Genomic DNA, 12,345 nt, shown 5'->3' with positions numbered 1-12,345 from the left:
ACTATATCCCTGTACTTCTGCCAGAGTTTGACAGCCACAGATATAAAGAATCTTACTGGAAAGCAACACACAGAAATAGCCACTCCATTTAACCGCTGCTGGTCAGAAGCTCACACCAGTTTTTGTGATACTTGCCAGAGATGACAGTAGATGTTGTTAACTCTATGCCTGCCCCTAGTTAGCAGAATCAAACATCTTTTTGCAAGCTGTCAAGAAAGTGACTGTTATCGTCAGAGATTTTAAATGTTTTTCATGACAAACACATGACATAGTCTTTTTCTGCATGTAGGATCACATCCACTTTGGAAACTGATATACAGGTTATTATACAAAACTACGGTCAATACAAAACTATGTATTGATTTACTTTTTAATGTGTACACTTGGCTTTTATTATTTTATCTTTGCATTAACAATTCTGAAGATTATTTTAAACTGCACACACAGGCCAAATGATTTGTCCTGAGGCCAATCTGCATTTAGCTTTAGTACTGTAGATATATGTATTCAGAAAAACAAAATCAATATATCTGCAATGACTGTCTAGATGAACTGCATAAGCAGCTTCACAAAGCCAAGTCAGCAGTTATTTTTAAGGACATGTGACAAGTTTTCTAACCCTCTGACAGCCACACATGCTTGTTTCCAAAGAATATTATCCCAGCTGCCTTCTTCCAACAGTTCTGGACTTCTGCTCTTTTTTTTTTTAACTGGATGATCATCTGTTCTCCCTCTCTGCTTTACCATGGGCAGGTTTTACCTGTAGCTATCCCAAACAAATGTACTGATGCCAGTAACTGCTCTGCCAGTCAGAAAAGACGAACTTCAGCACCAAAGCTACCACATAGTTTATGATTAAAAGACAATTTAGTTAAATAGCTAATCATGCACTAGTGTTTGTTTCTCAGTGTATGTGTGCCTGTGTAGAAACAGAAAGGTATGAATGACTATTTCAAACTCTGAGTCTAGCCAGATTAGTCCAGAACAGAGACAAGACAAGAGTCTGAAATATGAGGCATTAAAACCTGTTCTCATACAAAAGACGGGACCTGCAGACCCTGTGACAATGCCAGGCTAAGGAGGGCTTCTGCCATTAACTCACCTTGCTGAATTTTCGTCAGTAGCTGGTGACGGGCGAGAATCCTGCTCATCCTGTAGGGAGGGCGCCTGGCAGTTTGATCATATCGTAAGTACATCTCCTGGCCCTCAGATGACACCGAGTTTAGGTAGTAACAGCTAGTGCCTGATGTCCTGGGCACCTGCTTCAACATCTCTGCTCCTTTAAAATCGCTTCGCTCCGTCCCTCTCCGTTGTGGCTACTCCAGATTATAATCAGGGTAATGAAAGGAGGGAGGCAACAAGCCCTAGGGAGCTGAAAAGAGCAAGCGCTTTAAAAGAAAAAGGAGTGCCAAAAGCTACAACTCAGGATTCCTGCTTCTCCCACATGATCCGCACGGGCCAATCGCTCCGAGTCCAGCCCGTGGAAGCGCAGCCGGCCCCTGCACCGGGACGGCCCCTGCACCGGGACGGCCAGCCGGCCCCTGCACCGGGACGGCCCCTGCACCGGGACGGCCGCTGCACCGGGACGGCCCCTGCACCGGGACGGCCAGCCGGCCCCTGCACCGGGACGGCCCCTGCACCGGGACGGCCAGCCGGCCCCTGCACCGGGACGGCCCCTGCACCGGGACAGCCAGCCGGCCCCAGCCCCGCAGCCCCGGGGGGACGAGCCTGCCCAGCACCCAGGGGCTGTCCCCGGCCGCTGCGGAAAGCAGGGAAGAAAAAGTTGAAGACACTCGGGAATGCCTGTTTTAGAGTATGCAGGGCTGCAGAAAGCCTCTTCCTCCTCAGCTCCACGCTGCCCAGCTCTCCACTCATCTCTGGAGAAGATGCCCTCCCTAGTTTTCTCAAAATCATACCCCTGTTTGCCAAGAAAAAGTCCGTTTACGGAAGGGCTGTCTGAATCCCCAAAACCACACGGTACAACGAGCACTGGAACAAATGAAGCCCTTGGGATGAAAAAGAAATCAACAACGCCTAGCAGCAGGCACTGAGCAGTAAACAAAACCGAGGAGTCCCTAATATTAACATTACCGAGAACTGGTCACAGCCTGCAAGAGAGGAAGGGGATGGAGAGATCTTTGTTCTTCAGATTCCTCCCCATAACATCTCTCAGTTCTTTTAACAGGCAGAGAGGCATCTGTTTTCATTCAGTCTTACCAACACTGAGTTTGCAAAACATGCCATTTCTTCAGTTAATGAAATGGAAGCAGAACACTGCCATTTTCAACAGCAAGTGGGAAGCCAATCTGAGTAAAAATATACCGAAAAGGCCCTCCTAGTATTCCTGTCAAACCATTTTCCATCACACTTGAAAATACTAATATTTTGGTTTAATATACCCCTAGCATGAGCTGATTTCTAAGGGAGCACAGCTCTTGCCAGGTAGTTTTGTGATCAAGACAGTTTCTGATAGGAGCGCCACTGGCTCACGGGAAGTCATTTCACAGCCCTGGAGATTAACTTCCCAAGCACAAACTGGCAATGGTGGGACTCAGAAGGCTCTGTGTCCTGTTCTCCGGCCTCGAGGCCAACAATATGTCATGACGCACCTTTGTATGACAGAGCTCTCCTCCCACCCTCAGCCTGGAGGTAGGTGGCTGCCCACCAGGGCAGGGCTGTGGAGTGGCATTGCCTGGGACCTGCCTCAGTATAAAGGACAGGGTCAGGCAGCTTGCAAAGGTAGGCGCCTAAATGTGAAGGGAAGAAAGGACAGTTGACTCATTCACAATTATTCATTAAAATTTCACTCCATGCAGACTCCTTAGGGTAGATTTTTACTGCAATGCAATCTGTTCTCAGTACACCTCATGAATTTTATTCCTAATCAACGTGTGACTTTTCCAGTGCCATAAAATAGAGAAATATAATTCTGGGTACTAGAAATTTAAAATGAAAGCTCTAGACTGAAATCCTCCATTACCTGTTATTACCATCTACAGTACCCACAAGTCCTGTACTTGCTGGTTTTTGCTCCAGGTGTGGCTCTGTGGTCTTCCCTGAGACTCCCATCAGGGACTTCAAACTCAAGATGAAAGAGGTGGCACCACTACCATCTATACTCCCAAACAGGGCTGGTCGTTGGCAGCCAGGGAGTGGGAACAACCAGTCTCCTCTGTGCCTTGCTGTGCAAAGTGGAGAGGCAGGATTCCTGTGCAGGTGCATGGGGAGAGAGCCTGAGCAGCCAGGACGGGATGGTTTCCATCCCCACCCCAGCTTGCCAAGTCAGTGTGTCAGTCACTCAGCTGCTGTCTTCTGAAGAATAAATATCCCAGAGACTCAGTGTCAATGATGTGCACGGTATTTATCCAAAGACATTACCACCATACAGAGAAATTCTTATTTGATTAATCTACAGTCCTTTGATCTAATTCTACTATAAAATGCTACTGCTAGTGGAAAAAGCAATTATTAACATTTCATAGCACTCTGTTTAAATTTTCATAGGGATTTCTTTTTCTGTTGGAAAATGCATTGACTTTTTCAGCTAATGGGATTCTGCATTCTTCCTTGCAGTATTTCCAAAGACTAGGAGGCAGTTTGATAGAAATGTAATGTTTCAAAAGCCAGCCCAAAGAAACAAAAATCAAAGCAAGAGCCCAGGTAAGGTATTGACTAGGGAACAAGTCCATTAACGGCTCAACAAGCTCAGTTATATGCTTGTAACAGATAGCAAAGCACCAGCTCCAGTGCCCCTGTGGCTGCCCATCTTTCCCACATCCCAAGCGACAGGGCAGAGCTGCCCTCCCAGCTCCCCCAGCAGCACATCTCAGCGGTCACAAAGGGCAGCATGAGGAGCCTCTCTGCACGGCAATGACTTTCCCTTCCTCCCGGACACAAGGGTCCAAGCACAACTTGAGAGCCGGAGGGCTGCTCCAGGCTCAGTGCTGCCGAGTGCTGCCGCTGCTGAGGCTGAATTCTTTGGCTCCAGTCCATCGCTTGCATAGTAGTCAAATAAAACAAGAAACAACAAGAGTTAGCTGGTCTAGCGGTGCTTGTTTGAAAGCTCCTGTGCTTGAAATTGTGCATGGTGGAGGAAAGAAGTAGTCCTTAGTGCATACTTTTAAAATGACTGTCTCCTTGTTTGGTGACTGCCTTGACACTCACTGTTTATTTTCAAAAATGCGTCATTCCAATGAGTAAACCCCTTTGGCCGTCAATCTTTCAGACAAAAACTACTACAGAACCCTAAGCTGTTATATAAGAGTGCTAATTAGTATTTTGGTCTCAGTCTACAGACTGTTTTTGGAAGAGTTAATATACCAACACTGAACTTTATGCTAATACATCTCGTAAAAGCATTTCAAAATAAAAGCTTCCCCATGCATTTCACAAAGGCTGCAGGGGAGCTCCACCACACACCTGAACTCGCTGCCTGTTGTGACAGCAGCACAGCCCATGAAATGGAAACCCAGCCCCACGTTCCCGTGTTGCAACTGATCCATGCAGGAATGGAGATTCCTTCATAAAACCACAGCTGGAATCCGTGATTGTTTTTATCTGAATCAGAAATGTCCATACTTACATCTGTAGTCTAATACCTACATGTCACATCTAACATGACAATCGGTCATTTGACAGATACTGAAATTTTCTGGAAGATCAGGAATCTTTGCTTAAAGCTTATTAATACAGCACAGCACTACCGACAACTGCACGGAATTAGTGGAACTGACAAAGTCAGCTCAAGGATGTATACTTTTCCCTGTATGCATTCATAGGCAGAACTGCAACACTTCATTTTCTGATCATTGATTTTTATGTCTCTTTGCCACCTTATCTCCCTGAAATTGCACGTGGTGTGAGAAAGAAAGAGTAAAATATTTGCAGGGAAAAAACTCCCCAGGTCTACACATATATGCCAAAGTATTACAAGCATTACTTGAGATTTTCCATTTCACTAACAGTGGGGTGCTGTAGCTGGAGAGAATGGTGTGGCGTACTCTAGAAATGCTAAAATAGATACCTGATAACAAATTATCCACTTATGACTGGCTTTTCTGAGCAAAACAGTGTGAGTTTCTACACACCACCTTGACCTTAGGGTATTACTCACACAGACACGAGGCAACGGTATAGGCAGTGGGGTAGTTGAGGGCAAATTGAGATGAACTGCACTTTCCCACTTGTATTCCCATATATATATACATAACAGGGCTGCCTGCTCACATCTTATAATGCACCCCCCCTAATTAACTGTGAGATAGCTCCATGATGTTGTACCTGGCACAGGGTTCTTTGGGCTTGGATTGAACCTGCAGTTCTCACACAGTAATCAGGCACTTGATCTTCCTGCAGTGACCTGTTTCCCTTTTATTGTTACTTGCACTTATCTCGTTATATCACATCCAAAATTAAATGGCAACTTGATGGCTTCTCTTCATTTGAAAACACTGGTGCTATGAGAACGACACAGCTTCCCAACCACCAAAGGAGCACAGTTGTTATTAACATTAGTGACATGTAGTTAGAAGAAGCCGGAAACTCTCGCTTCCAAGTCACAGAAGAAAAAAAATCAGGCAAGTGCTTTTAACTTCTTGATCTCTGGATTCCATTCTATAATTATGCAGGTATAAGAATAGTTCAGGATTTCTTGGATTATGGCCAAACTCCAATATCCTATATATGCAATATATCCCATATTGGATATTGGAGTCCTATCCACATATCTTATCCTTGTCCTACCTACACATCTTGTATTTCTTACCTATATCTGCCTTTACAGATGGCTGCACAGCAGCTCGTGTTAACAGTAAGCAATTCCCCCTTTCTCAAATTCAGGAAGAGAAAAAAGTCACATGCGGGGAACCCAAAGCTGTGTTTATGACAGGGCTTTCACGTCATGTGTTTTGAATTCTATCTCTGGGACCAGGCCTTTTAAAAACAGAGGTTCATTGCTTGCTGCTTAGGAAAAATATTTTATGTTTGAACAAAACATTTGTTTGAGAGCTGAGCTGGGATTACTACAGGCTGCAAACTCATTTATACAGAGCATGAAACAGCAGGGTCTTCAGAGCAGCCAGAAATGCTTCCCTTCAGCTCAGTTGCACTTTTACTGTCTTCCTGAGGCTGTGCCGGGGCGTAGAGGCTCTGCTTCTCATCTGGGGCTGCCAGGAATTGGACTGGGGCAAAAGAACAGTTTATGCGAGATTTAGGCATTGCTGGGAAGTGAGATGGAGATGGCCAATAGCTGCACGGCGTTACAACAGAGGATGGTTTCACTGCAAAGCCTGATACTGACGTGTTTTAGAGGCAAGTCAGCTGCTATGTCAACTGTCTGATAGTGAGATTTTAAAATTAATATTGCTAAGCGAGGCTTCTTCTTATGCATGAAAGACAGGCTTATAGATGCCCTTTATAATCTTCAAACTAGAAGAGGCTTCTAAATATACATTACACCCTTTCCCTCTGTTCTAGTGTCCCCATTCCAGCACCAGAGGACTATCCATTTGCATTTTAAGACCCAAATATTCAGTGGATAGTACTGATAAAAAATGTTCCTCCTGACTGCAAAAGCACTATTTACCTGGCCAAACCACGGAAGGCAGCTCTAATACAAGCAGAGGATCAGAAATTATATGCAGGGTCCATACAACAGTAGTGCGTTTTTGGGCACAAAGAATGGCAGGGAGAAAAGGGAGGTAACTGCCCCACCAGCCATTCGGGCAAACTTACAGAAATGACACATGCAAAAAGTGAAGATGAGGGTCATGGCAAGAAAGCTGAAGTGATTCTTCTCATCAGGTCTCCCATAGAGGAGCTCAGGGATGTTAAATCAACAAAATGAATAGTAACAGCTTTGAAAAAGGCTCCTCCAAGATCCTCTACCAAGAGATGACTAAGAAGCTCAGCTATCAGGAATAAAAAGGAAAAGGCCACTTGTAGCTTAATGGCTTCTTAAAGGCAGGAAACAAAAGCAGTAATAAATATTCTATGTTCACAATGAGGTGGGGTTCCTGGTGGACTCCCACGGAGATTAGCACTGGAACCTGTTTTGCCCACTATCTGTACATGATTTTTATCAAGGGACTGAGTAGTGAGGTGGCAAAATGTAATGACAATACTAAATTGGTCTGGCAGTCAAAATAGAAATTGGTTGGAAATATTGAAGATTCTTACAATATTGATTGAGAAGGCATTAAAACTAGCTTTTGAGCACTGATAAATGCACCAGAGAATAAATACCCTAGAGGTACACAGTGCACAGTGATGAGATTTAATGGAGCTATTATCACTGAGGAAACAGATCTTGGATAGGTTTATGAAAATCCAATACAAGTGTTCAGTAGGAACAAAAAAAGCAAAGTGGATTTTAAAACTTTTTAGAAAATTAATTGAGAGCAAACCCACAAACATCATTATGCTATTACAGAGGTCTGCCCACCACAAGGTAATGCTGGGGCTTTTTCTTATGGTGGATGAAATTGAGAACAGTAAGTGAAATGATCATGGGATAGGTTCAAAACAAACTAACATAAATATTTCTTCATATTTGCGTAGCTGATCCCTGGAAGTCATTGTTAGAGGATGCTCTGGCTGCCAGAAGTTAGAAGAGTTAAAAAAAAGATTAAGTAAATTCCTGGAAGAAAAATCCAGCAAGGGCCATTAAGCACAAAATTCCAGCTCATGGCTCAGGACCCTCCCTGAACCACATGAACACGGGTAGGATATATAACGTATACAGCATCACTACATGCTTATCTGAGTGCTATATTTTTCCCAAAATAGTGGTGTCTGCCCACTGACCGATGCATGATACAGGGTTGGATGGAGCTGTGGTCTGACCTGGAGTAGCTGGTCTGTATTCTTAAGTGAGCTAACCAAACCACACCCAGCCCATGGACTATGTAAAAGCGGGATCCTAACAGCACTGCTAGTGCATAAATGCATCAAAATAACTGCTCCTGTGGTCTGTGGCTGGAGCCTGCGGAATAGCCAGTATTCCCTGGGCACAACCTTTCTGTGCCCTCTTGTCACATTTGCTGGTGAAGTGTAAGCCAGTGGTCTTTAGCCACAATGATGGCCTCAGAGGATGTGACCTTCCTGTCCCTTCTGCTCTCCCAGGGGGTTAGAAGGGACCAGGTGCTCCTGGCCAGTGGGTAAAGTCATTGGAAGGGGTCGGTTGTTTCGTCCAGTGCCTGGCTGCTAATTTAGGCATTATGGTCTCAGTCCTGTTTAGTTTTAAACACCCGTTTTTTTCTCAGTCAAACCACACCAGCGTACAAATATAGGCTCCGCTGGCCTCAGCTGAACTCTTCACAAGCCAAGAATAGCCAGCATGCCATAGTGTGAAGTCCCTAAAGACAGTGGTTCTCAACAGTAAATTAAAAAAAAAAAAAAATTGGTAATAAATAGATGTCAAAAGGGAAGAAGACATTTCAGGTGGCAGACCTCCTCTGCCAAAGCATTTGGAGAGTATTACGACAGGAATGAGCAAACATAGCTTCCATACCCTTAGTGGAACTCCACCTGCTAAATTTATACCCAAGTTCCTAAAACTAAACCCACAGGAACTGTGTAAATATATTTAAGTAGCGGTGGGCTAACACATATCTTAATCTCCCAGTCTCACTAACAAAGTGTTTGAATAATACAGTGATAACATAAGAAAGTGTTTAGATAAACTTAGTTTCTTACATTATCCAAATATATTGTAAATCCCTACACAGCCCTACTGCTGGTGTCACAGGCAAACATTCCTATTTCAGTTGAAGGTTCATGCCTTCGCAGCCTTCATGTGAGGGCTTCGCTATTTATTTTCTTTTCAACAGGACTCCAATATCTTGGTGATGAAATGGGAAAAAGAGGAAATATTCACATTTTGATCTGGTTTTGAGAGAGGGTTTTTTGTCCCTGTGCTAAAGAGGTAATGACAAAGTTAGATTTTGTAAAAATTTTAAAAAAAACAACCAACCAACCAAAAAAAAACCCAAGACAGAACAGAATAGCTCTTGGCAACACCATTTCAAACACAGCAGCCTGGGACTAGTGCATGGGAACATGAAATTCTCCAGGCTGCTTGAAATCAATGAATATTTATTGCATGATTTCAGTCTCTGGCCCAGTGAGGCAGACAGACACGATGGTCAGGGCACAGGGCTAGCTGGCAGTCACTTGCTGGAAGACTTCAGAGAAGTTGTATAACCTCTCTCTGTACCAATTTCCTGACTGATAACAGTAATTTTTGCCTTGCTTAAGCTGTATGTTAAAAAAAAAAAAAAAAAAAAAAAAAAAGGAAATATAATTTTGTAGACAGATTAATTTTCCTTACAAGCAATGTCAGTCCACTGGAGGCAGGCTAAAGTCTACTGTAACTGCATGAACCAAGGAGAAAATAAATACCCTTTAATATGGTCCTACACCTGTCGTGAGCTCCTTCAGATGAGACACATTGCCTAAACTTGCAGAATGCCACAGATTTCCCAATATGTTATTAAATGCATGTTATCAGATCTTATAAATACTGTGTAGCAAGAACGTAGTGTTAGTACATGGGGCTCTACAGAGCAACTGTGTCTTGACTCTAGGGCTGGAGTGCAGCCTAGCACACAAGGAAATACTCTGCAGGATGCATATACAGCATTTTGTTCACTAACAGTTAAAAATGCGTCCTTTATTTCTACAGTCGCCAAGCCATCCCCACCAAGACAGGCACTGGGTACAGCAAAGCCATCCCTTTGCTGGTTACTCTTCTTGGAGACCCAAGAAAGCTGGAGTTTTGCCTGATGCATAGTGGAGGTTTAGGCTACAGTGGGCTGGCAAGTGTTCCTGGGAGGGACTCCCTCTGCAGAAGCTGGTGACCCTTTCTGCCTCCACCTCTCCCATTTTGCTAATGAAGCAAACTGAACTAAGCCCTGTGGGAGCCAGCATCCTGGGTACAGTGCAGGACCATCTGGCCTGACATGTGGCAGTCCCGTGCTGTTGCTGCAAGGGTGAGTGAGGGTATTGGATCCAGCACAGAACTGAGGTCTGTCCCCACAGCATCCAGGTATGTGCTTGCCTGTGCCCTGGTTGCACGTGACATTTTATTCCCTCCCTCAGATTACCAGCTTGGGCATCCCAGAACCCAGCAAAGGTCCCGCACAGACAATAGTATGGCTGACCAGTGAATCTGGTCACTAGCCCAGCTCTAGCATGACCCACCATGTCACTACAAGTGTGACCAACACACCTGCACACCTAGCTGGCTGCATAACTTCAGTCATACTGGTGCCTAATTAGCAACCTCACAAATAAAGAAGCTAGGGGGGATATGGGATATGCCTGTATCACTTATCCCTCACTCAAAGCTAGAATTTAGCATAATTTACAGCAATTGTAGATTACAAGTACTGTACTCTGTACGGTACGTTAGTTGCCCTGTATGTCTGAAACAGAATGTGTGATGCCCATAGCTTTTAATCCCAAATTACTATTTTTTCATATCAGAAGATTTAGGAATATATATATATATATATATATATACACATATTTACTATTATTACTATTTTATTTTTTTCTAAAATAAAAGCCCAGTAATCCCTGGCAGACCTTCCACAATAAACCAGCAGTCGAAGTTTACAATATAAATAGATACTAATGAATTGGACAGGTCCCTGACCAGGATTTTATGTCTCCCAACAATCAACTGCTCTGTGCACAACTTAAGCCTTCCATTTCTAGACCCTGTGTTTCTTTCTTGCTGTCTTTTTTTTTTACTCATAGTTTGCACTGTGCTATATAGACACCGCAGAGCTGATGTGTCTCACTGGATAAAGTAATTTTGGCCAACAAGCTACAGGTGGTTTTTTTTGTTGGTTTTTTTTTACTGCGTGGAAACCTGCCAAATAGCAGAGGAAAGGGCTTCCCATAGCTCCCTTGCCAGTCACCACGCTGCTTCTCCTGAGAAAGAGCAGGCACTCTGCTCCTCTCCTTGCCCACAACCTGCCTTTGGAAAATGCTTCCAGTGAGCAGGAAGGACCAGAGAGAGCCTAAAGCCTGCAGCAGTGCAGGCAGGGTGAATTATTCTCCAGCAGATATTCCCTCCTTCTCCCTCCCACCCCCCAAATCAGCTGTACTGCCTTGGAACATACTCTCCTTCCCCACCTCTCCTCTCTCAAGCTCTGTACACCTACACACTCCCTTGCACACCCTCCTTCAGCAGCCACTTACCACAACCTCTTCTCTGTTGATTCCCCCTCTGTTCAAAATAGGCAGATCAAGAGAGTTGGTTGACAAGGTCCATACCAGCCGTCAATTTCTTTTTTACTCTCAGTTCCAGTGTGATGAAAATATTGCCGTCTACCCTGTGTTTACCCTGGCATCCTATCACATCCCTCTACCAGGCTTCCTCCCTGTCCCACTTTTTGAATATACAGCTCTCTTTCAAATCAACCCCACAGTGTTCCTCATTTGTTGTGTCTGTTTAAGGTGTTGCTCCATGTTTATGGAATGTAGTTTTACTGGAAAAATGCCTTGGCCAAAACCTTCAAAAGGAACTACTCATCTTCGGTCCATTTTCCATGACACTTGCAAAGCTCTGACTTTCTGGGAGCGCTGGTTTCCTAAGTGTGAACACAAGACCTCTTTGAAGTCTCTCAAGTCAGGCAACAAAAAATTGCAGAACTGAAATTGCACCTGACCTTTGGAAAAGGTTGGTCCTGTTTATGGTTGCTGATTTTTTTTTCCCTCTTGTTCAATTAGATTTTGACAGGTAAGTGCTTTTCTCAGCTATAAGGACATTAAATTAAGGCAAAAGTGGGTTTTGAAAAAAAGAGTTTCCAGACCGTGTCACTGTGGAGGCCTTTTACTCCAAACTAGAAATCATTGATTACCCTATAGGTGCTCGGGATTTGCACTTGTGTAGCTGAGATCAGAATTGGCTTTAAAGTACTTTGTATGTACTCTGTACTTGGATTGCAAAAGAATGAACAAGAGATTCATATATTTCAGTCCTTATTTTTCCTCCTTTTATGTCCTGGGGAACGTATGACAAATAATATACTCGCTGGTTCCTAATATGTTATTAAACATAATATGTTGGATGAGAAATTAAAACCAAATGGAGTTCTGAACATTTTCGTTTCAAACCACTAGTAAGCCTGTAATTGCCTTAAAAATAAACTTTGTTCCCACTTTGCTCAGACTAGTGACAGTTCATGTGACAGGGAGGCAACTCTGGCCATGACACCTGTGAATGATTTGAAAATAACTTTTTAAAATAGCAATTGTGATGTGAGGGATTACACGTCTCCAGAAGGTTACAAACGGGAAACAGACTCTGTGTCTCACCAGCTTAGGTGTAGCTCT

At 43.8% G+C, this 12,345-nt stretch overlaps 1 protein-coding gene across 3 annotated transcripts in view; it reads right to left on the bottom strand.

Moving 5' to 3' along the window:
- STARD13 (StAR related lipid transfer domain containing 13) overlaps positions 1 to 12,345 on the bottom strand; it is a 296,712-nt gene that overhangs the window by 117,816 nt on the left and 166,551 nt on the right. The window contains exon 1 of one of the 3 annotated variants that reach the window (XM_040583324.1): positions 1,103 to 1,512. The exons of the other annotated variants lie outside the window; for them this stretch is intronic. Within the exon in view, the coding sequence (XP_040439258.1) occupies positions 1,103 to 1,271 (169 nt within the window). The 5' untranslated portion in view covers positions 1,272 to 1,512. Of the gene's footprint in view, positions 1 to 1,102; positions 1,513 to 12,345 lie in introns of those variants that run through there. 3 annotated transcript variants of the gene reach the window in all.

The sequence above is a fragment of the Falco naumanni genome, chromosome 2, assembly GCF_017639655.2.
Source record: "Falco naumanni isolate bFalNau1 chromosome 2, bFalNau1.pat, whole genome shotgun sequence".
NCBI lineage: Eukaryota > Metazoa > Chordata > Aves > Falconiformes > Falconidae > Falco > Falco naumanni.
The sequence above is the reverse complement of the archived record's forward strand: the minus strand, read 5'-3'. Positions and strand labels throughout refer to the sequence as shown.